This window comes from Pungitius pungitius, chromosome 3 (assembly GCF_949316345.1).
Source record: "Pungitius pungitius chromosome 3, fPunPun2.1, whole genome shotgun sequence".
Lineage (NCBI taxonomy): Eukaryota > Metazoa > Chordata > Actinopteri > Perciformes > Gasterosteidae > Pungitius > Pungitius pungitius.
Genome location: NC_084902.1, coordinates 1,777,758 through 1,799,723, shown reverse-complemented (window position 1 = coordinate 1,799,723; position 21,966 = coordinate 1,777,758). Strand labels below are relative to the sequence as shown.

Sequence of the window (21,966 nt, the reverse complement as noted above, 5' to 3'; positions counted from 1 at the left end):
TGGCCAGCTGGCTTTCGGGGTGTTAGACGTTTGGATAGTGCAGGTCCTCTCGCACTTGTTCACAAGCTGTTTAACGTTTAAACCGTTTCAGGAAATATGTTTTAAAATGTGTCATAATTAAATAAAAATAAGCTAATGCAGGATTTTGGCCAATGGCGTTAGACGTCGTAACTTTCAGTTTGTTCTCCTTTTAGAGTGTGTGTGTGTGTGTGTGTGTGTGTGTCTGGCGCCCCCTTGTGGTCCAACGTGGTAGTGTGTCTGATAACCAGAGCTCCAATTGGCCTTTCACAGGTCACCTGACCCCCCTGAGAAAGTGTGGATGATGATGTTAATGCAGCCTCCAGCGTGTGCAGCATCAGGAGAAGAGTTTGTTGCTGTAAACGCAAACGTATGTTCGTATGTTCTGAGTCGACAAACACAAACGCTCCAGTTTGCTTGTTGTCCACTTTGGCTGCATCAAAGGACTCCAGCTGACACACACACAAACACACACAGCTGAGTTCCCACAATGCACCTGGCAGACTCTTTCATAATAGTCTAGACTAGAGCTCATATATAGTGACTTAATTAATAATTCACACATGCATATTTATTTACTTTATTCGTATTCTGTCCCGATATTTTCTTATATTTTGTCACCTCACAATCAACTATTTCAAATGTGAACACAGATTTTTGTTTGACATGAATTGGGGGATTAACTATTCAGTTTTCTGACTGATGTTGAAATGGTGATTTCAAGATTTTGGAGGAAATTTTTGTTATTTTAAAAACAAACAAAACACCGCAATAAAATACATCAATGTTTGAATAACCAGGTAAGAATAAAGAAAGAACACATGATGCATGATTTACATTTTCCTGATGTTATGTCTATGTTGGTATCGATGATTGTGATTATCTGGTTTCTGCTGCCCCCTCGTGTTGGAGGCAGGTCACTGCACCCACAGGTGCTTCCACTTGAGTTTATCACGGTCTGCACACGGCTCCTCTCCTCCAGCTGAGTCACCTGACCACTCACCTGGGGACCAATGAGAGGTCTCTCCCACGGCCTCTCAATGGTTCAATCCAACAGTTCTTTTAGAAATATGAGAACGAATTTTATATCTAAGAAATCCACTATTGGCCCGTTGGCTGTTGGGGAATCTCAGATTTCATTAAATTATGACACCGAGGGATTCAAAAAATGGATGACAGATGCTGGCTTTGATTTTTTTCATTAAGGGCAAATATCAAATTTCAGTCTGAGACTTTGAAACCAATATATATGTCAGGAAGCTGTGGCTTTATCTCTTTATTTCTGACACTCATCTCTTATGAGTCAGTCAGAAGGAGGAGGATGGCGCTCTCACTGGTTTACTGCGTTACGTGTCCAGCATTCAGAAAAGACTTAAAATAAAATAAAACAACGCAAACACGTGAAAGACCAACAAACGCGTGGCAACAAATAAAAAATACCAAAAATGTGAACTACAAAGAAAGCTTTTGCTCCAGATGTGAATATCTTTTCTAAAAGTGAAAGACAATAGACACATTGGGTTTGAATGTACATTTATATTATATGTATTATTTGTCTAATAGTTATATAATATTTAAAGATATATGGACATATATAACAACAGAATATTTATATTAAAATGCTGATCTCAGTGGGTCTCTTTTTAAACTGTCAGTCTGAGGTAAAAGGTGTTTTCCGGTACCGTTTCCGTGGCGACGCGTCATTCAAATCTTGTTTGTTGATTTTTATTTCTATATACAGGAGAAAACTAGACGGTGGGAGGCTACAAAGTAAGTATGCATTTTTAACATTTAGTTAAGAAGTCGTTTTCATAATCCCTACTTGTATATTCATGAAGATTTATTTCAGGGACAAAGACTCGTAGTTGAACTTTTGTTGTTTTAATCGTTCTGTAGAGAAGATTAGGGGAGAGCGGGGCATGTTGTCACACTTTTCACACTGTCTAACATTTACTGAGCACCATACAACACAATGGTATAAATGTCATACCAAATGAAAGAAGGAAGTCTTGGGCACATATGTTGTATTCATAACATTTTCATATCTTATCTGATTATAGAGTTGTATACTGTAGAATAGAGAGAGTGCACTTGAGACAACTTGCCCCATCGGGGGGGTATGTTGTCACAATAGATTATCTAAAAATGAGCACAACTACTTAATTGTGAATATAGATTTTTTTTATTTTATTTTATTTTATTTCAAACCAGAACTAGAAACATAAACTAATGTCCCTGGAGAATCTGGAAAAACAATTATTCAAATCCAAACAATGCACCACTTAACTTTGCTGGAGATAACTTTATTAACCTAACCTCTGAACCAAACAGATTCCCTATATCTGACTAATCAGACTCATCTTCAGAGTCACAATTCTGGCACACATAAATTGCCTGGCCGGAGGTACAATCAGCATGGGCCCAATTGTTGCATTTAACACATTTCGCCCAGGTCTCCTTTGGACGACTGTTAGAAAATGGCTCAACACAGACTAGGCAGAAGCACTCTTCGTCATCTGATGATGACTCTTGGTTTTTTCTTTTTTTTATCTGCCTTGTTCTTTGTAGGTCCAGATTTTGACTGTCCCCGTTGCTTCCCTTTCTTTTGGAACAGCTTTTTGAGAGATTGATCCTTATTCTTTTCTATTTCTAGTTGCTGCTTCACTGGCGTGTCAGTAAGAATTGCTGATTTGCGTCGTTTTCTTCCTTTGCTGGCTTAGGGTTAGGTTCCTTTGCTCCTTACTTCCAGCCTTCAAAAACATTATAGCAATTACAAATAAATTAGCCTAATATCACATTTTTTTGAGAATGTTCAATGTGTTTATTTGTACAGGGGCAAATTGTCACATGTGACGACTTGCCCCAAAGTCAGTGAGACAACTTGCCCCAAACTGACATGTGTGTTAATGTTGGCTACATCTCAAGGTTAGCTTAACATACTACTTTAGCTAAGGTATCAAAAGACTCGAAAATGTCTCCTCTATTTTGTGCAAAATCATTATTTTTAACATTCATATATAACAATGTTGTATTGCATAAAATGTAAAGTGCAATTTTTTACTTTTAAGCAGAAAAATAAGAAAATTGTGCTAACCTCAGATTAGAGTGACCTTGACCACATGTGAACTAGAAGTTGACTATAGAAGAAGAAGTCACACAAAGTGGCTATTTGATTTTTGAGATGGCCCCTCTAGTGTTGGAGTTATGACGAGTGTGACAACTTACCCGTGAGACAACATGCCCCGCTCTCCCCTACATTTAAAAGATTTCAACCTTTTGCTAATCATATTTAATGAGTTTAGTGAACAGCTGTGGAAACTTCAGCATCCGTTGAAGACAGAGAAAGAAACCGTTAAATCATTATTATTCTTATTGCAGCGTTTATATAAGTTTCTACATGAGCATTTCTTGTGTTTTGCACCACCACCTGACGGAGCACACCACGTGACCCGGCGGAAGAATTTCACTTTCTGTTTCTCTGAATCGGGAACCGAAGACTCTGCTCCCTGAAGGATCGATCGATCTTCATTGATCGATGGAGGACAAACAGGCGACACGCAGCTGCGGCACGTGGTGAGACTTTAAATGACGTCTAACGGGTCGTTTGACTTTATTTTCCCTCATTTCTTCATCTTCAACACACGAAGCAACTTTCACTTTCTACAGGTGAAACTCGAAAAATTACAATATCGTGCAAAAAGCTCATAACTTTCAGTAATCCAACTTAAAAGGTTAAACTAATATATTAGTATATATTTATATATATATCATATACTATATAGCCATAATCATCAAAATGATCAAATAAAGGCTTGAAATATCTCACTTTGCATGTAATGAGTCAATATAATATATTAGTTTCACCTTTTAAGTTGAATTACTGAAAGTAATGAGCTTTTTGCACGATTTTCAAATTTTTTCACCTGTATATTTGGCTTCAGTGGTTTTCTACCAGAGGGACACGCTGGATTATTTGGGTGGATCACAAAGACTTTCTGAAAAGTAGCAGATTAGTAGAAGAAGAATCCTCAAAAACTAATCCGATTTTTGTAATGTTGTGTATTCTTTTTTTAATTTAAATGAACTTTTTAGTGCAGAATGTTCGTGCAGAAACGTAAATCTCTCTATTGATGTCTATGGAGAAGTTAGTGATAGTTAGTGTCACTAAATATAAAAACTCGTTTTTGTCTTAAACCAAAGGTGATGACAGGGGTGAGTTCTCCTTAGTGTCCTCTTAAGTAAAGACAGACGATGTAACCCCCCCCCCCCCCTAACCCCCCCCCCCCCTCTGGTCCCTTCAAGCCACAAAGACGTTTCAGAGGCAAACTTCTCTCTGCACGAGACGCACTGCAGACGCTTCCTGTGTCTCTGCCCCGTCTGCAAGGAGCCGGTTCCCCGAGATCAGCTGGACCGACACCAAGAGGAGCAGCACGCCGAGGTGCACACACACACACACACACACGCACACGCACACGCACACACACACACACACACACGCACACACACACAGACACACACACACACGCACGCGATGGGTTCTCTGCAGGTTCAGAGCTCTCGTTGGTTCGCAGGTGAGATGCTCCAAGTGTCACCTGAAGATGGAGCGCCGTCACCTCGCCGATCACCAGGTGAGGTCCCGCCCCCTTTCTGCTGACCCCCATGTGATCTTAATTCGGGAAGATGTGGACGACGGGAGGCGAATCCCTTTTTGACATTGATGACATTGATTAAAGATGTATTTGTTGATTTAGAAAGTTCTGTTTAGGCATCAAACTGTTTGAATTAATACTTCTTTGATAACATGCCCCCCCAGACTGACGCGTGTGCGCAGCGCCTGCAGAGCTGCTGCTTCTGCGAGCTGGTGCTGCCTCTCAAGCACCTGGACCAGCACCGCGTGGCCTGCGGCAGCCGCACCGAGCTGTGCGCAGACTGCGGCCGCTACGTCACGCTGAGGGAGCGGCCCGGCCACGGCGCCGCCTGCTCCGCCTCGGAGCCCCCCGGGGCCTCCGGCGCCACACCACCACCGAAGAACAAGGGTCAGGGTAAGGGGCGCGGCGGCGGCGGCGAAGCTTTCGGCCGCGTGGTTTCTCCTGAAGCGGCGTCTCGTTCTCTCCGTTGTGCAGCAGGAAGGAGGCGCTGCGGCAGATGTTCGGCTTCTTTTCCGCCGGAGGAGGTAGAAGAGCACGAGGTACGGGAGAAACAAACATCCTCCTCTCGCCGTGACCTCTGACCTCGCTGCGTTCCTTTGCATTAAAAACGCCTCTTCCCAACCAGCTGGTGTGTTTCCTAGCAACGCCTTTGGACGACAAAGAGGCGGAGGAGGAGCGCGACGACGTCACCGGGCAGGGGGACACCGATTGGTGGCCGAGGGGCGGCCGGGCAGCCGGGCCCGATGAGGGCGACCCGGACCTGCTCTCCACCTGCCCCCACTGCCACCTGGCCCTGCCCCTCGCCACACTGCGCTGGCACCAGGTGACGCTCACGCCGGGTTTCAGGGTTTGGCTCGAATAGCAATGAAGAGTCGGGTGTTTTCAGCCCTCTTTGTGTTTCAGGTCAAGTGTCAAATCCTGAGGAACCTGAGGAACCTGAACTCATCGCGATAGAAGACGAGCGTCTGATTCTCGCTCCTCAGCCTCTGAACCTAAGACAGTTTACTCAGTTCATGGAAGAAGGATCAGCTGCTGCTAGTTTGTTGAAATAAATACATTTAAAAAATGTGCACTAGGTTTACTTAGTTTAGCTGAAATGTACCTTTATAAAGTACTTTAAGTGGTTGGAATTGTTCGTGTTCTGTAAAATCCAATTAAACAACTCAGTGATGTTTCTTTGGTTGATTGGATTTTAAAATTGAAATTGGAAAATGGAATTAGACTTTAGTATAAATGTTTTTAGCCTGGTGACTAAATAACACAATTATTCAATTTTATTAAAAAGAAAACCACACAATAAAGTGAGAATTATTTAATATTTGTTTTGCAGAGCTGCACACGCTGGAATCCTTACAGTACGTTACACTTTATCTGTATTTCAGAAAATATCTCTTATTAGTACAAAATATTTAACAGAAAAAGACAAATTGGCCAATAATTGATTCCAGCCAGCCAATAATAACTTTCTACTGAAAGCTTACAACGGAAATATTTAAGATCAGGAGGATGAGTTCTGATAAATAATCTGAATATTTCCGTCTCCATAAAGCTTCAATCATTTCAAAGGCACTCGGTGAATCCTTGTTGTCTGAAATGATATTTATATTCCTTTAGTTTACACCAACGATAAACCTCTAAACACGTATCAATTAACAATAAACTGTGGTTCCTCGATGAGTAATTCAAGGGAATGAATAACATTTAGGAACCACGTGAGCTCTTTAAATAATCTCCTCTTATCCTCCTGAAGCAGCATGTGAATATTCTAACAGAACAGTGGAGAATACACTTCGTAACGCAGAGATTCATAATATTAATTCATTCATATCCTGCAGTAACCAAGGGAACATCCCTTAAAAATGAAATCACTTGAATGGACATCGACGACGGGAAAGAGACAACGAGCTTTAGTTCAGTTCCCTTTTTGATATTTGCGGCCGTCAGAAGATAAATATTCAAAGTTGAGAAAGGACTGATCACACGATTCAGCTTTTATGAACACATGTTTTCAAGCTCGAGGTCAACATTTTATGCGTCGCCATCTTAGGGGGTTTAAGTGGAAGTGACCATATTTGGACTTTGGAGGAGTCAGAGACGGTACTAACGTTCTAGTAGGAACCTGTCAATCACAGTAAGCCCCGCCCTAAAGCATACCCTGCTTTGTGGTCTATTGAACATGTTGTGATATAATAAATCCAAATGTTGCCCCTTATCCATGTTTGAGTTTCCATCCTCCTGTTGATGAAGGAGCCCACGGAACCTTCAGACTCAACACCTGTCCGTTGGTGAGAACTCCGCCCAGCAGCACCACCTCCACCTCCACCACCACCACCAGCAGCACCAGCAGCAGCAGCAGCAGCAACGAGGAGGTCGGCGAGGACGCACAGGCACCACTTCCTGATCGCTCTCCTTTGGGGGCGAGTTAGGAAAACACAGCAATTAAAAGCCTCGGACCACCTGGACCCAAATACATCCGCTTCCATCGAACAGCCCCCCCAGACGGAGGGGGTTCTAGAGGTCCTCTGTGAACACGGCGAGCTCCAGGGCGCCGATCTTCTCGTGGAAAAAACCTTCCTCGCCGGCCACCTTGGACTCATGGACCTACGAGACGTCAACGGGCAACAAAAAGACGTTTATTTTCTAATGTGTTTAAACAATTCAGATGACAAGAAGAAAGTAAAATAGGAGGATATTTGTATTATTTATTACATATTTCTATCAATGGTTTTTGGGTTGACATCATTACGAGCGCACCTTGAACGCCTCACTGACTCCGATGATGCTCTGCAGAGTGTTACTGTAGTAACACAACACACACTGTGCTCCACGCACGGGGATCCCCTCTTTACTGACGTACACCTGCACGCACACACGCACACGCACACACACACGCACACACACACGCACACACACACACTTCTGATTATTCATTTCCTTTCTACATCAGAAGCTTTTTCTTTTAAATCAATGAAATGTGTCAAATCAAAAGCTACCAACCTGAATGACTTCTTCATTGGAGGCCACCTGGTTGTCTTTGACCCAGGTGTAGGTGATGTAGTCCGACACACTGCAGAAGCCGACCTAAACACACACACACACACACACACACTTAAAGCCAGCCCACGCGGTATTGGAGTGGTAAGTGCGTGCAGTGGACATCTGGTGACCTTGTAGAGTCCGATCCAGTCCCAGGCGCTGGAGGCGAAGGGCTGCAGGGGGCGGTAGAGGACCATGGCGTCCATGTCGGCGCTCCAGTCGCCCTCCGCCTGCAGACTCACCAGAGGAGCGTCGGATTTCTTCCTCAGCTGCACAGAGGAAAAAGGTAAAAGATAAAAGATATATTTAATATCCTGCAGAGGCCTTGAAATCTCACTGAAGACAGTGGAGACAAAGCTCCTCACCTCCAGCGTGAAGACGCCGATGACGGGCTTGTGGTCGCTGATCCTGTACTCCATGTGGCTGGTGTACAAGTCCTGCCTGACCCTCAGCGGGTACTCCTCCTCCTCCTCCTCCTGCTGCTCCTCATCCTCCTCCTCAGCGCTCCACGCCTTCTCCTCAGCTGCCCCGTCGGAGGGCGGCGCCTTGCTTCGGAGGCGCCACAGAATCCGGTCGGTCCAGGCGGGTTTCCGCTTCTTTCCGCTGGTCAGGCGACAGAGGGAAAGAGAGCGGGGAGGCGGGGCTTAGTCTTTATAGCAAGATGCTGTGAGCCGCACGGCCGGGAGGAGGGAGGGGGGGGTTAGGAGGGAGGAAAGGGCTTTGAATACGACGTTGTGTTCTCTATAAGCATCGACAGGTCATTTTAACACTAAAAACATCCCATGGTACAAGCTGCTCCTCACTTTGATGCAAGTGTTAAATGTGACACTTCAAAATGTAAGCCTTGATTATCCAACACAGGCATTGAAATATCACTCAAACATCTATTTGAACGCTTTTATTCACTATGAACAAGCTCTTAAAGCTGGACGATGACATCACAACCAAAGTGGATGTTCTGTGTCTAAATAAAGACGTTTCAGTGGTGGTTTAGATGACTTCTCCACGATGGGTCATCTCCAGCTCAGAGAAACAAACAATAAAGATTTTCACCTCTTTCAAACCTGTTGGAGGGGGAACTGGAGCCGTTATTTACTCTCTCTTCAAAGCCACCAGACAGAGATTTGACCTGATTTAAACTGAAGTCTTTTATGAGACTAAACGTCTGTTCATCTGCTGAAGGAAAAACTCCACAGGTCTCCTTCATCGTATACAAGATCATCTTCATTAAGACTTACGGTAAGTTGTTAAGACTTAAAATAACACATTCCCAAAACAATGGAAGCGACGTGTTAGCAGCAGCGTCCGTGCACATGCTGAGAAGCAGTTAAGTTGAATTAGAACAGCTGTGGTTGTTATAAAATGAGAGGATGTGTTTTAAACTCTTACGTTAAGCCAAACCAAGTCCTGTAGAGCCTGAGAAGAAAAGACATCTTAAACATGAGACTATTTAGCTGAGAATCATATATTATTATTTATAAAAACATCTTAATTACATAAAGGAGGAATATTTTGGGTGGGTTGGTTGACCGTTGATCCCACACCGTCTCGTCCCAACACAGGATGGGATGGTCGTGTTGCCATAGTTACCTGCTGTCATAGGTGTCGGAGTTCAGGTCAAACTTGTAGGTGGGGGGGAAGTCCAAAGGCCCTTCCTCAAACTGCTGGAGGATCTGCTCTTTCTCCTTCATCATGGTCAGCTGAGAACAAACATCTCATCAGGTCACAGGTCGTCTTGGCGTTGCTGGTGGGCGCAGCAGCTGATTGGTTACCTGCTCTTTGCTCCACAGGAGGTCGTAGGTCTGATCCTTGATGCACGACCGGACAAAGTGCATCCCGTGGTCCTGGATTCTGAAGTTGAGATCTCCGAACCAGAACATCAGACTGGGCCGAGATAATGAAAATGTACGATTAGATCGAACATTCCATCCCCCCACCTCAAAGGTGTTTAACTCGCCGGTGGTTGTCGATCTTCGGGGCCTTCTGGCAGTGGAACGTCTGCGCGTCCACGATGTACTCGAGCTCGTCCACCCGCTGCGAGGCGAAGTCCATGTGAGCCGCCAGGTGGCAGTTGAGGAAGCACAGCATGTGGCCGTAGAAGGACAGGCGGGCCGACACGCCGCCTTTGTTGCCCTGGGAGACAGACAGGAAGTTCACAGACGAGCCGTTTCTGACATTTTGGAGATTGTGAAGAAAGAGCGTGTGAGAAGAAGCGTGTGTGTTGCTCACCCAGTAGCCGAAGACGCCCGTGCGTGTGTAGGTGGTCTGGATGTCCCTGATGAAGGGGACGTGGGTCAGTTTGGAGAAGACGAGCAGCAGCAGACCCTGCATTCTGATGGACGACAACTGAAACACACACACACCACTCAGCCAACGCACGCACAGGAAGTGCGGCTCAACAAAGGAGGCTGGCATGTGGCCGCTGTGTGCGTTGAGGATTGGTACCTTGACGTATCGCCGTGGCGACAATGTGTCCATGAGCCGCTTGGTCCACGGGTCATCGAACACGCTGTCGGACACGAACCGGAGCGGCCGGGAGGAGACCTCCTGCAGGCTGTCGCACACGTACAGGGACACAAAGAGTGCTTTTAGAAATAAATACTAAATCACATTTTGAATTTTAAGATTAAAAAAACTATATTAAATAGATAAAAAAAAGAAATGATTCTGTTCAGGCATTGTGTAAATTTGCATCGCTCAGCTTCTGGTCCTCTTCAGGTCATCGATAAACTAGCAAATAAGATATTATGCACCAATCAGAAGAATGAACACAATTGCTCATTCAATGACAAAATGGGTCCAAACCTTTGATTGGTAGTGTATGATAAGACTAAACTGTGTAAATAATATATATTTTGATAAGTGGCTTCATAGCTGAGTCACCCCAAAGCAACGGGAGCAGATGCTGAAAAGGATTGTTAAACTGAAAATGGGTTCCATGCAGTACGTTTAGTGCAATCTACACACAGGAAATACTAAGGCAAACAATCCCTTCCCGTTCCCAGCAGCACCTACCCGATGACGTAGAGGTCGGGCCTCTTAGGGGAGTTCAGGTGGAGAAGCAGCGTGAAGTCCTCGGGAGGATCAGCGGTCGCCACGTTCCAGGTGACCATGTGCAGCCTTCAGCAGAGCCAGAAGAATTAAAACAACAAGTCATTCAGGCCCAACGTGCACATTCCTTCAATGAGAGACGGACATGGAGCTATAAACCGTATATAATACACATGACAAAATGAAAAGCTGAACTGTGCTTCACAGAGTAACTCAAAGAGCTTCATTCAGTTGGGAAAACCGCAGCGGAGCGCGTGAGTTTGCAGCGAGGCGCTCAGAGCCTCCTTCTGCACAACGCTCAGCCTCTCCCCCTCTGCTACCACGCTAAAGAATCCAAAAGGTCAAAGATCCACGGGAGGAAGGAACAGCTTCCTTTCTCGGCTGAACAGAGCTGAATAGAAAAAGGAGGGGGGGGGGGGCATCTTCAGAGCACAGAACTCCACCTGAAGCTGCCCTTCCTCGGCCTGCTGGCCCCGCAGACGAGGAAGGCCCCGTCCAGGGTCCTCAGCATCTTGTCGTGCAGCTGGTTCCGCGGGTCCAAGTCGTCCACGCACGCCATCAGCTGGTTGAGCCGATGGCGCAGCATCAGCCGGCTGGCCGTCGACTGCGTGGCGTCGCTGCAGACGCTGTCGGAGCGGACGCGCCGCGCGCCCGCTAACAGCTGACTGATTTCATCCATTCTGGGTCAGAGTGCTAAAAGTCAGCGAGCAGAGCTCTTTGAATCCAAGAATTGGACCAATTAATTATTTTTGATGGCAAAAGAAATTAGAAATCAAATGAGCCGCAGTCCGAAGGTTTGGGTTGTTTCTGAAGATTGAAACCACTGAAATGAGGAAAGTCTTGAGTTGGACTGTGTGTGATCCAGCAATTATTGAGGGGTTTTTTGTGCACTAAAATATGCATAATCTCATTGTAAGATGTCTCAACATAAAGCCTATTAGAGTTAGGAAACCAGCTGAACAAAACCATTCTTTCCCTTCTGGGAGAAACGCATTGTTGGTTTTTTTCCGTCATTAAATCCGCATTAGCTGCGTTCTGTTGGGAAACCTAATCCACCAGCCACGACGCGGTCTGACTTTTAGACGGGCCGCCATAAGTCTTGCAACACATCCAAACCCTGGAGGAGACGGACAACTGAGCCCCTGATCGCACACCTGAGACAAGCGTGTGGTTGTTTGTTCAACACTTCTTCTGTTGCACGTTTTCACAGCCACGGGCCGCTGGCTGGCTGCGCACTCAGTGCATCATCCGCTCCCAGAGTGCCGCGTCCATTTTTAACTAAACTAATTCCATTTCGACAAGATGAAGAAAAACTGTCTAATGAGAATTGGAGCTGCTTTTCTGCACCAAATCGCACATCAGATGAGTGAATTCACCCCCACCCGGCTCTACGATGATCAAATCACTTTACACACGGCCGCAAGACACACAAGCAGCTGTTTCCCATGTGACACAACTTTTATGACCATTTTACAGCACAACGGTGCAATAACTAGCGTTCACCTTACGTGTAACAGCCACACACACACACACACACACAATATAACTCGATCATGATGCATTTCCATTATTAATCTGTAACATCACCACAAGTGATGGTAGAGGAGTGGATAAATAGTGTCTGATATTAAAAGTAAATATATAAGAACACGCTATCTTTTTTCCATTTATGGTTTATTCATGCGGGGAAACCTAATCATTTGTTATTATTTAAGATCGCTGGTTTGATTTTTCATTGGAAAATAAACACCTGGCGTCCATCCACATGATCGAGAAACACCTGAACGCGTAATTAATAATCAAGTTACAACGGAGATCATCGTACGATGATTTGAGGTGGAAGAAGAGGTGGATGAGGCTGCGTCACAGTAAACATTTGAAGAAGGTCACACCTGAAGCTCGCTTCCTCGACGCGTCCCTTCGGCTCCTCGCTCTCCTCCGTCATCTCCTCACCTGCTGATACGAAGATGGAAGACATCGCTGGCATTAAAAACAACGCCAAGGAATCCAAAAACAAAGCACCGCTATTAAGCTAACACTGCTAACGGGTGGAGGCGTGTCTGCTGTAGTTATGTTCAATTGAGTTGAATGAACTTTATCATTAGTTAACGTTAGATACGTAATGACAACGTTAGAGAGTAAAAAACACAGCACAGCTAACTGCTGTTAAAACGCAGTGCAGCGCCCTGTCTGTCGTCATGTTTGAATATAACGTTAATTTACGTTAATGTTATAAAGCTAACGTTAGCTAAAATGCACAGCTAACATTAGCTAAACAAACTGCTACCTAAAAAAACTGTTTTCAGTGTAACTCGTAACACTCGTGCCACCACCGGGTAATAAAAGTAAGCTTGTAATAATAGTACACTCACGTTACCGGATGTGCTTTGGTGAATCTTGTTTTCGTTGTTAGTATAACGGCTTAGTAGCGAAAAACATACAGTAACGTTAACAGTAAACAGGCAGCTCGACAGTAGTTGTTGGTCCCGCCCCTTGTCCGAAAAGCAGTTTATCTGCCTTCACAATAAAAGCTTACCGGAAATGAACAGTCAATTCTATTAAATATTCCTCATCGAATATACTATACAACATTTGCCAGCTGTCTTAGAAAACGTACCACGTCATTTAAAATAGAATATAAAGTTGAATGATTAACGTGATGTTGTATAGTTTGTGCATTGCAAAAGATGACGGTTATTAATCTGCTTTTAATCTGAAGGAAAGTATAGGTGGTGATGCAAAAACGAAAATGCATCTTAGCGTATTCGTCTAATAGAAGTCAATCGACTGGTGTAAGAGCACTCCTAAAACTAAAAACTATTTCAAATATATTTTATTTATTCAGTCTAAAAAAAATACGTCGATAAATCAACGTTTTGTTTTGTATTTTCGATTCCATCCAATCAAAAGTTGACTTTATTAAATGTCTGAAATAAGGTTTGAGATTAATTTAAAGTTTTGTTCTACAATATAAAACACGTCAGTAGATACTCTTTTGGTTTGAACGTTTCCAGGCTGTTAACAAGTGGCTAAACGGGACAAAAAACGTCATCAAGCCGTCCTGCCCAACCGATCACGTGATAACCTCACGGAACAGAAAGGTAGTTGGTAGGTAGGCAAATGTCAAACGTTTATTCTCCTGAGATAATTGAAGTAAACACGTCCTACAAAAAGCACGTGACGTAGCTGCTAAGGAGACCAATGGGGATTATATTTCATTACTGTGTTGGTACAAAATAGTGTTTACCTGAATTCTTTGTTCATCAGTGTCAATACAAAAAAATTCCAGTGAGAAAAACACAAAGGAAGCTGTTACTTTTTATGATTTTTTTTTTTTTGACGTTGGGACATTTCTTATGATCCAAGATTTGTGAGTGCAGCAAACAATAGAAGCCTTTTCCAGTCAGGTCAAACGTGACGTGTTTGCTCACTTATGTAAACTTTTATCCAGCTGAAGAATGTACAAATATCTCAACTTATGGCGCAAATGCAAAATCCAGTGTACCATCATCATCATCATCATCACATTTAAATCCAGGTTCTCATGCAACAAGACAAGATTTACAGAGATGTAAGGCCAAAACAATTATCAAACACCACACCCAAAAACCTCCACCCGAATCGGACATCTCCACACTGGGCTAAAAGCAACCACCTCATCATCAGGTACACCAGAGTTTTATTATCCTAAATAAAAGTACACGTCTCATATGTAGTCGTTTTTACATAAGCTGTATTTGTACGGCCTCCTGCCACCACCTGACGATGATTTACATGAAAACGATGACGGAGGGTCGACGGGTTTCAGGAACATGGAATGTGAAACTGTAGCTTTTGTGGCAAGGAGACACATTGTTTTTAACAATAAATAAAAAAAAAACAAATCACTGAGAACAATACAAAAAAACAAGAAGAAAAACAAATAACTGCAATTAAAATGGGATAGCAGTGGTTAGAAATGGTTCCTCAGCGACAGCCCACACCTAATATTGCAGAACACAAGAGGACCCAACAGGAAAAAGCAAGAAGCCTTCATCCTCCAATCCTCCAATAAAAATAAAGTAAAAGCTGCTGTAGTTGTGTTCAAATGTAGTAGGTTGATGCACACAGTTGCTTTACGATAACGAGCTCTTATTGACAGCAAATTTTATTTGGACGCAGGTGTGGTGGTCTTGATTCTGCCCATCGGGTGGTTTCTAAGGCGGGAACTTTAAATCCTCTTTTTGCAGGAAGACGATCTGCAGGAGGTCAACAAGTTTTATTAAAACATAAACTGATGGTCAAATCCCACTGAGGGCGGGAAATGTGACTCACCTGGTGGAGCCGATCAGTTGCCGTCGTCAATAGCTCCCAAACCTTTACAGTCCCCGTTGACCCTCATCTGAGGGAGAAACCAACGACAAACGTTTGTTAGCAACAAATACCGGATTGCCTTCATTCGACTTGTTGACGATGAGGATCGTGTTTAAAGCTTATGACAAACTGTTCCTCGTGTTATCGTTGGGTCACTTCCTTTTAATTTGGTTGTTTAACGAAACACGTCCCGTCTAAGTAAACAGTGTCTGTTGCTCGAGTTTGTCCTCAGTCATTTCCACGTGAAACGCTGTCAATCAAACGTCTAGCCCCGCCCTGAAGCACAGCAGGCTTAATGACCCATTTGAGTCTCTTAGTTGAAACCAGGCACGTCGTGTTGAAGCTGCATTCTCTCTGATGACCAACAGGAGGCGAACTTCCAAAAAAAACACCCACGACCTCGTCCAGTTACAAAGACTCAGTATGTTCCGACAGCGTAGTTCGTACCAGCAGCGGGTATTTAAAGTCAACAGCGCCCCCCCCCCCTCCCTGGACTCACCTCATCCAGCTCCTTCTTGGTGTCCTCCTCCATGCGCCGTATGTCGTCCATCGACAGGTCGAACCACCTGTCGATCCAGCAGAACAGCTGCCTGTGGAAGTGGGTGAAGAGACGCCTCTCGAACTGCAGACGGGTGCAAATTGAGAAAAGTAAGGCGCGAGGACGCAGTACAATGACGAGGATACGTATTCACGTCACTGGGCCCCCGCTAGGTCGTACATCTAAAGGCCGGCCGTACCTTCTGAATCAGGTTTTCCACGGTGCCCTGGATTGCAAACCACTTGAATTCGATGGTGACGAGCTTATAGGCGCACATGCGGGGGCAGTCGGGGTTGGCGGCGAGTTCTTTCTGCAGGACCCCCCCCCCGGGAGCAAAGAAACGGATGAGAGACACAATCGCCGACGTTTACATTTTCCTGGATTTGAAGCGAGCGGTACCTTCCAGTCGGGCCCCAGAGGGCCCCTGCCGGTCTTCTGTGACTTGAAGATGGCCGGGTCGTGATCTTTGTTGTATTCCTGCAGGACGGAGGAGAGAAGCAGCAGGTTTTAGAAGTGAAGGGTCTCCCTCTGAAACACTTTATTCAGGGCAGCGGTTTTACTTTGTAAATCTGACGATCCCTCCTGGCTCATTAAAACTATACAAAACGTGTATATACACACACACACATGTATAGCTACATCGATATATACAACATACCTTTGGGTTTATGCAACTGTTGTCAGCAATATCAATGTCAACGATTGTCCTTTTTTCCAGTTGGCTTTTGTCCAGTCCGTGTACCTGCAGCGAGGAAAATAAGAATAAAAATCAGGGTTTCACAATGTGATCATTGGAGTAATATTATTCAGTCTAACAGCATCAAACGGAAGTAAATTAAATCACTAAACTGTTTTTTCTATCAAATCAACTGTCTTTAATGTTAATAAGTCATTTTATTTCTGGGTTTACTTTTAAACCTCACAACGCTCTGGATTTGTTAGAAATGTTTGGATCCAACTGTGTACAATATAAATGTACAATATTAATAACATGAATGTAGTTTGAGCTTTAATTACAAGTGGCAGAAATAACGTGTTCACACTGTAAAGCCATGTAAATGCACCTGTAATGATGTTTATCACCTACACGTAGGGTAAACACGACCCCTACGGGCCACACGACCCCTACGGGTCACACGACTTACGTTGTCCTGCTCCCCCATATCCGGCTTGTGCCAGGTCTCGATGGTCAGGGTGAACTTTTCCTTCATGTAGACATTCTGCGAGATGAGGTAAGGATTGCGTTACAGGTCTGTACATGTTGGTTAGTACATATAATTGAAGTTATATAGTGTGATAAAACAGTAAATACACTCACTGTAATGACTGAATCAGAAGAAACGGGTCGGTGATGGAAGGAGAAGAGACAAAGTTTAAGATAATAAACATATTCAAAATATGGTGTGATACAAAAACCCTGTTGTTTGTCACACCTTTGTGTAACTGAGCTGCTTTGTTGTTGTGTATAAGTGGACGTCACACTTTTAGATTTCTTCCCCTTTCGATATGTGCAGAGACTTGATTTCATCGACCGCCGGGGTTCCCTGCACAGCAGAGTCACCCAACGTGTGTGTGTGTGTGTGTCTGCTTGCTTAGAGGAGGTTTGGGGACTCACCGGTTTTACAGTACGGATACGCATTCCATGCCTCCTCTTTCACCACCAGAGACCCTTTGGGAGCCAGCTTAGCGAGGATATCCGGCACTTTGCTGCAGGGACACAAACCCAAAGTGAGCACACAGACATTATATTCTATTTAAGCATTTTTTTTTTCTAAAACATTGTTGCACAATGGAGTCTTTAACAACCAATCGCTGATTTTTATTTTTTTCAAATTCTTCTTTAAGAAAAGCGTTTAGACTAAAGCCCTTTTAACTCTGCTTTTATACTGTAACTAACTCTAAACAGTCATATTTAAGGACTACTTTAATGCAACTGTGTGAGGAAAGGCAACATTTAACAAAGAAACAAAGGTTGAATATTTGATATTTAATCTACTCAGAACAGAGACGGTGGGAGGAGCTTAAACCAGGGCCTCTCTCTCTGTCTGGTGGGAGGAGCTTAAACCAGGGGCTCTCTCTCTGTCTGGTGGGAGGAGCTTAAACCAGGGCCTGTCTCTCTGTCTGGTGGGAGGAGCTTAAACCAGGGCCTCTCTCTGTTTGGTGGGAGGAGCTTAAACCAGGGCCTCTCTCTCTGTCTGGTGGGAGGAGCTTAAACCAGGGCCTCTCTCTCTGTCTGGTGGGAGGAGCTTAAACCAGGGGCGCTCTCTCTCTGTCTGGTGGGAGGAGCTTAAACCAGGGCCTGTCTGTCTGGTGGGAGGAGCTTAAACCAGGGCCTCTCTCTGTTTGGTGGGAGGAGCTTAAACCAGGGCCTCTCTGTCCGGGTGGGTGGAGCTTAAACCAGGGCCTCTCCCTGTCCTGTGGGAGGAGCTTAAACCATGCTCACCTCTTCAGGTGGTAGATCTTGTGGGTGTACTGTCCCCTCTCTCCATCCTTCTCGTAGGGCTCATTGCTGATCACCTCCACCCCTTCTCCTCCACCCGTCTCACTCTTGCTGGCCTCCGCTACCGCGTACAGCTGACCCACTTGGTACTGGGGAGGGAGGGGCAGAAGAATAGGAGCGTGATTAACCCAATCAAGGTATTGATCAGAGCAGCTGCAGCAATCGATCTCATTACATTGATGTCGGAGGGACACTGTCAGCGTGTAGAAACCAGCGGCTGAAACTACCCGGCATGAAAAGGTCCTATCGGGGGGGAGGGGGGGGGGGGATGTACAGAATGCAGCTACTGAAAATCCTGCTTTTGAAATGTTTTGCTGTGAGAAGCAGCGGAGTCGTGATTCTCTAAATCCCTGAAAGCAGCTTTAAGCTATCGAGGAGTCACATTCCAGACCACTGGTCTGAGGGAGAGTCTAGTGGTGTTTCACCAGTGAAGGAACTCATTTATGTCGGTCGAGTCTGCGTATAGCTGGCAGTTAGTCATAAAAAGATTAAACAATCAAATCGCTTTTACATTTCACCAAGAAGTGGATCACAAACAGCGGCTTGTGGCAATTTAGGACACAAATTAACCCGAGTGCCAAGTCAGCCTCTTCTCGCTTCCTCTTCCCCCCACAAAGCGTGAACCTTTCCAGAGTCATTTTAAAGGGCTGCGCCGCAGGAAAGCGTGACTCACTGGGCCAGTCCGACTGGCCAAAACACACACGCACACAAACACACACACTTTAAAAGGAGTCGCCCAACTGTGTCACTGCAATGTTGAAACAGTGAACCTTCTCCAAGACGTGAATTTCAAGTAACTAAAAGTCACTTCCTGATATTTTTGGTCCATTGTGTCCTGCTGGAGAAACAAGAGTCAGCTAAAAAGGAACAGTATACTATTTCTTTGGGGAGGGGGGCAAATAACAGGAATGGGATTCTCAAAGCTTCAATCTGTAGCTCCACCACCAGATGGCGCCCAACAACACACGCTGGACCCTTTAAAACATCTAGAAATACAGATGTTTTGACACCTTCTTCTCCTGATGCCCGAGTATACGGAGCATTGATCCCATAACGGTGCGTTGCTAGCGGTGCCTTGCTAGCGGTGCGTTGCTAGCGGTGCGTTGCTAGCGGTGCGTTGCTAGCGGTGCGTTGCTAGCGCTGCGTTGCTAGCGGTGCGTTGCTAGCTCTGGCTGTCTTTAGCCACTCTCTGCTAGCGCCTACTGAGCAGGCTTTCAGCACATAAGCGGGAAGAAGCGAGGATACATTTGATCAGTTTGGTACGTTTCTCGGGAGACAATTGTGGCTTTTACTGGATGGAATCCATTTTTAAAATGTGATCTGCTGGGGAAGGGTTTTTGGGAGCACGTGGATGGCGCCGTGAGCACGGACTCAGGAATGTGGTTCATCGGGAATAACCAGCGAGTATCCTCATCACGGAGGACGACGGGAACGCCACAAAATGGGCCCGCACGCGACAAAGGGCTTAACTTGCTTGTTCAGACAGGGCGGGGGAGCCAACGTTTAAACGCCTTCTGCTGGGAACAATCACCGGGTGAAGATGTCACGCTGCTGGGGTGTGGAGGTGGATCGTTGAGTTGCATTGTGGGAAATCTGGGATCCAGTGCTTTTTGACTCCCCCTGACTTTAATAAAACCACCCTTTTAAATCGACTAATACGGTGCATAACACGTAGTCACAACTTCTCTCTGCCTCATTGTTCCAGATTGTTCAATTATGACACAACCAACTCGCTGAGGGGGCTCAGCAGAAAAGCCGGTCCTGCGGGTGATTTCGGGGCTTAATGAAACACTGCGTTGTGTTAAGCAACAGGAAAAAATCAACAACAAAACAAACAAAGAGCACAGTGTTGCGAGGAGAACTCGCATTAAAAAGGGGGAGTGAGCATAAAAGCATTGAGGTAATTAATGTGAAAGAAGTTAATGGAAAGCCTGGCGGTTCATCCTGAACTTCAGGATATCGTCACAGAAGTCGGTCTGGTGACGTCTTGGATCTGAAAGCAAAGCGTTTCAGCAACGACACGATCCCTTCGGATTCCTTTGAGCAAAGGAAACCAGCTTAATGTCGCTACGGGAGAATGTAAAAGCTAGTACTTTATCTAATGAAATGCTTAAAGGAGCGTCACCTATTGGACACAAAACTATGTCCTGCTTCATGATCTGTTTGACTCTACATGGACCATCATTCACTAAATGAACATCATGCTGCATTGAAGAAGACTTGAAACTAGAGACTGAGACCATAAACTCATGTTTACAATGTTTACTGAGGGAATAAATCAAGAGAGAAGTAGAGTCATTTCCTCATAGACGTCTATGGGAGCAGAGAGAAATAAACCCCCCCAAAAATGTCAACCAAATCAGAAACATTCACGTGACAAAGTTAAATCTAAAAATCAAACGAGTCCTTACCTCCTCCACTGAAACGGGCAGGACAATTCGGCTGGAGGACACAAAGAAAGGAAGACATTAGGGCACAGACATCTTATCCATTGATATAGATATATATGATAAACAAGTATCAAATGCAGCATAACGAATCAAAAGGCTCAGCTCTCATCGGCCCTCATCCCAGAGCCAGGGGGACACCATACAGCTGTTAACGCTTGAAGTGTTCGGCCCCTCAGCTTGTGACCCGTTATCACAGAAACGAGAGGAAATGACTAATCTGCAATCAAGACCGAGGGCGAACAAACAAACCCCCCCGGGACGTTGCGGTGGAAAACCGGCCTGTGTGTTTTATTAGCGTGTTCTTGTACTTTGTCTTGATACAAAAGCAGATTAATTGCCACCTGTTGCCAGTCTAGCAGGCCCTGAATATTTCATTAGAACAGATCCGAGTGAAAGGGGAGCTTTCAGGGCATGAACTCGGTGACTGGATACCAGTTTAAGTGCACTCCTGTGCAGGAAGAGCACCAGTATCACTGAAGACATCAAGTCTTATTTTACAAGCGGTTTGTGATCACGTCGACGGTGCGTCTCGGTTAACCATTTCATGCACTTTGCACCTCAGTCAGATGACAGCGACCCGCTGGATGTCCGTGTGGCACCGAACTGCTCAGCAGTTACAGCTCCATCACACACATTTGACTCGATCCAAGTTGATTAAATATTCGACACAGAACTGGCCAATTATAAGCTGGCGTTCATTCAAACGTCAGACAGGTGACCGACGCAGCGCTGGAGGAGAAAACTCTCCACTAAGGCATCGGTATCTGGGGAATACTTTAAATCCACTCCCGCTCAACCCGAACCCGAACCCGGACCTCCAATTAAAGTTCCGTGACGCCGCCGATGCCGACGCAGCTGCGTCCCGAAACTGCGTCCGCTGGCGATACCTGCGCGTCGCTACCGGAGCCGAGAAAAGCCGAGCTCTCACGAGCCGACGAGCTCTCAATGGAGGACGTTTCAAGCGGCGAGACCGTCGAAACCCCCCCCCCCCCCCACCCCCCACACAACTAGACCCGGAGTTTGACAAAGTGAGACACTCACAACTCCTTGATGAGCATGATGATGTCCGAGCAGCAGCAGCAGCAGCGCGGGAGAGAAGAGCCTCTTTGGAGCCGGTCTAAAGACGTTCATTCACCGCGCGACGCTTTTACGCTCCGACCGGAGGTTTCTTCCTGGAAGATGCGACGCGGGGGGGCGGGGCTTCGGGACAGGGGGGGGGGGGGGGGGGGGGGGAGGAAAAGGGGGCGTAGACGACCCCACCTTTAGTCTCAGGTAAAGCCGACGTCACGTGTTACTCTTACAAAGCTACTTCACTACTAGCGCCGCTGCTGTTATTCTCGCGTGTTAAGCAGCTAATGTCAATCACGTGGT

General features: G+C 45.3%; 3 protein-coding genes across 8 annotated transcripts; 1 reads left to right on the top strand and 2 right to left on the bottom strand.

Moving 5' to 3' along the window:
- Positions 1-2,561: 2,561 nt before the first annotated feature.
- xaf1 (XIAP associated factor 1) lies at positions 2,562-5,816 on the top strand. Of its 2 annotated transcripts, XM_037466613.2 has the most exons (7): positions 2,564-3,591; positions 4,321-4,456; positions 4,590-4,646; positions 4,832-5,060; positions 5,142-5,206; positions 5,293-5,490; positions 5,571-5,816. In XM_037466613.2, exons 1-7 carry the CDS (start codon positions 3,554-3,556, stop codon positions 5,619-5,621), a joined length of 774 nt encoding a protein of 257 aa, XP_037322510.2. In that variant the 5' UTR covers positions 2,564-3,553; the 3' UTR covers positions 5,622-5,816. The 2 variants fall into 2 exon arrangements, with proteins under 2 accessions (XP_062416998.1, XP_037322510.2); XM_062561014.1 differs by having other exon boundaries at positions 2,562-3,591; positions 4,832-5,206.
- A 148-nt stretch (positions 5,817-5,964) lies between these two features.
- inpp5ka (inositol polyphosphate-5-phosphatase Ka) lies at positions 5,965-13,256 on the bottom strand. 5 transcript variants are annotated; one of them, XM_037466597.2, is made up of 14 exons: positions 13,127-13,256; positions 12,647-12,710; positions 10,719-10,823; positions 10,149-10,257; positions 9,933-10,049; positions 9,661-9,836; positions 9,476-9,587; positions 9,294-9,403; positions 9,093-9,119; positions 8,069-8,306; positions 7,835-7,972; positions 7,665-7,748; positions 7,422-7,526; positions 5,965-7,268 (listed from the first exon to the last, which is right to left on the bottom strand). In XM_037466597.2, the coding sequence occupies exons 2-14, from the start codon at positions 12,697-12,699 to the stop codon at positions 7,179-7,181; spliced, it is 1,464 nt and encodes a 487-aa protein (XP_037322494.2). In that variant the 5' UTR covers positions 12,700-12,710; positions 13,127-13,256; the 3' UTR covers positions 5,965-7,178. The 5 variants fall into 5 exon arrangements, with proteins under 5 accessions (XP_037322494.2, XP_037322493.2, XP_037322495.2 ...); XM_037466596.2 differs by having other exon boundaries at positions 12,647-12,707; XM_037466598.2 differs by having other exon boundaries at positions 13,132-13,254.
- A 761-nt stretch (positions 13,257-14,017) lies between these two features.
- LOC119209759 (phosphatidylinositol transfer protein beta isoform-like) lies at positions 14,018-21,792 on the bottom strand. The gene is made up of 12 exons (XM_037459301.2): positions 21,637-21,792; positions 20,557-20,587; positions 18,089-18,234; positions 17,261-17,352; positions 16,964-16,971; positions 16,791-16,865; positions 16,304-16,387; positions 16,045-16,122; positions 15,845-15,955; positions 15,607-15,729; positions 15,069-15,135; positions 14,018-14,992 (listed from the first exon to the last, which is right to left on the bottom strand). Exons 1-11 carry the CDS (start codon positions 21,651-21,653, stop codon positions 15,082-15,084), a joined length of 819 nt encoding a protein of 272 aa, XP_037315198.1. The 5' UTR covers positions 21,654-21,792; the 3' UTR covers positions 14,018-14,992; positions 15,069-15,081.
- Positions 21,793-21,966: the final 174 nt, after the last annotated feature.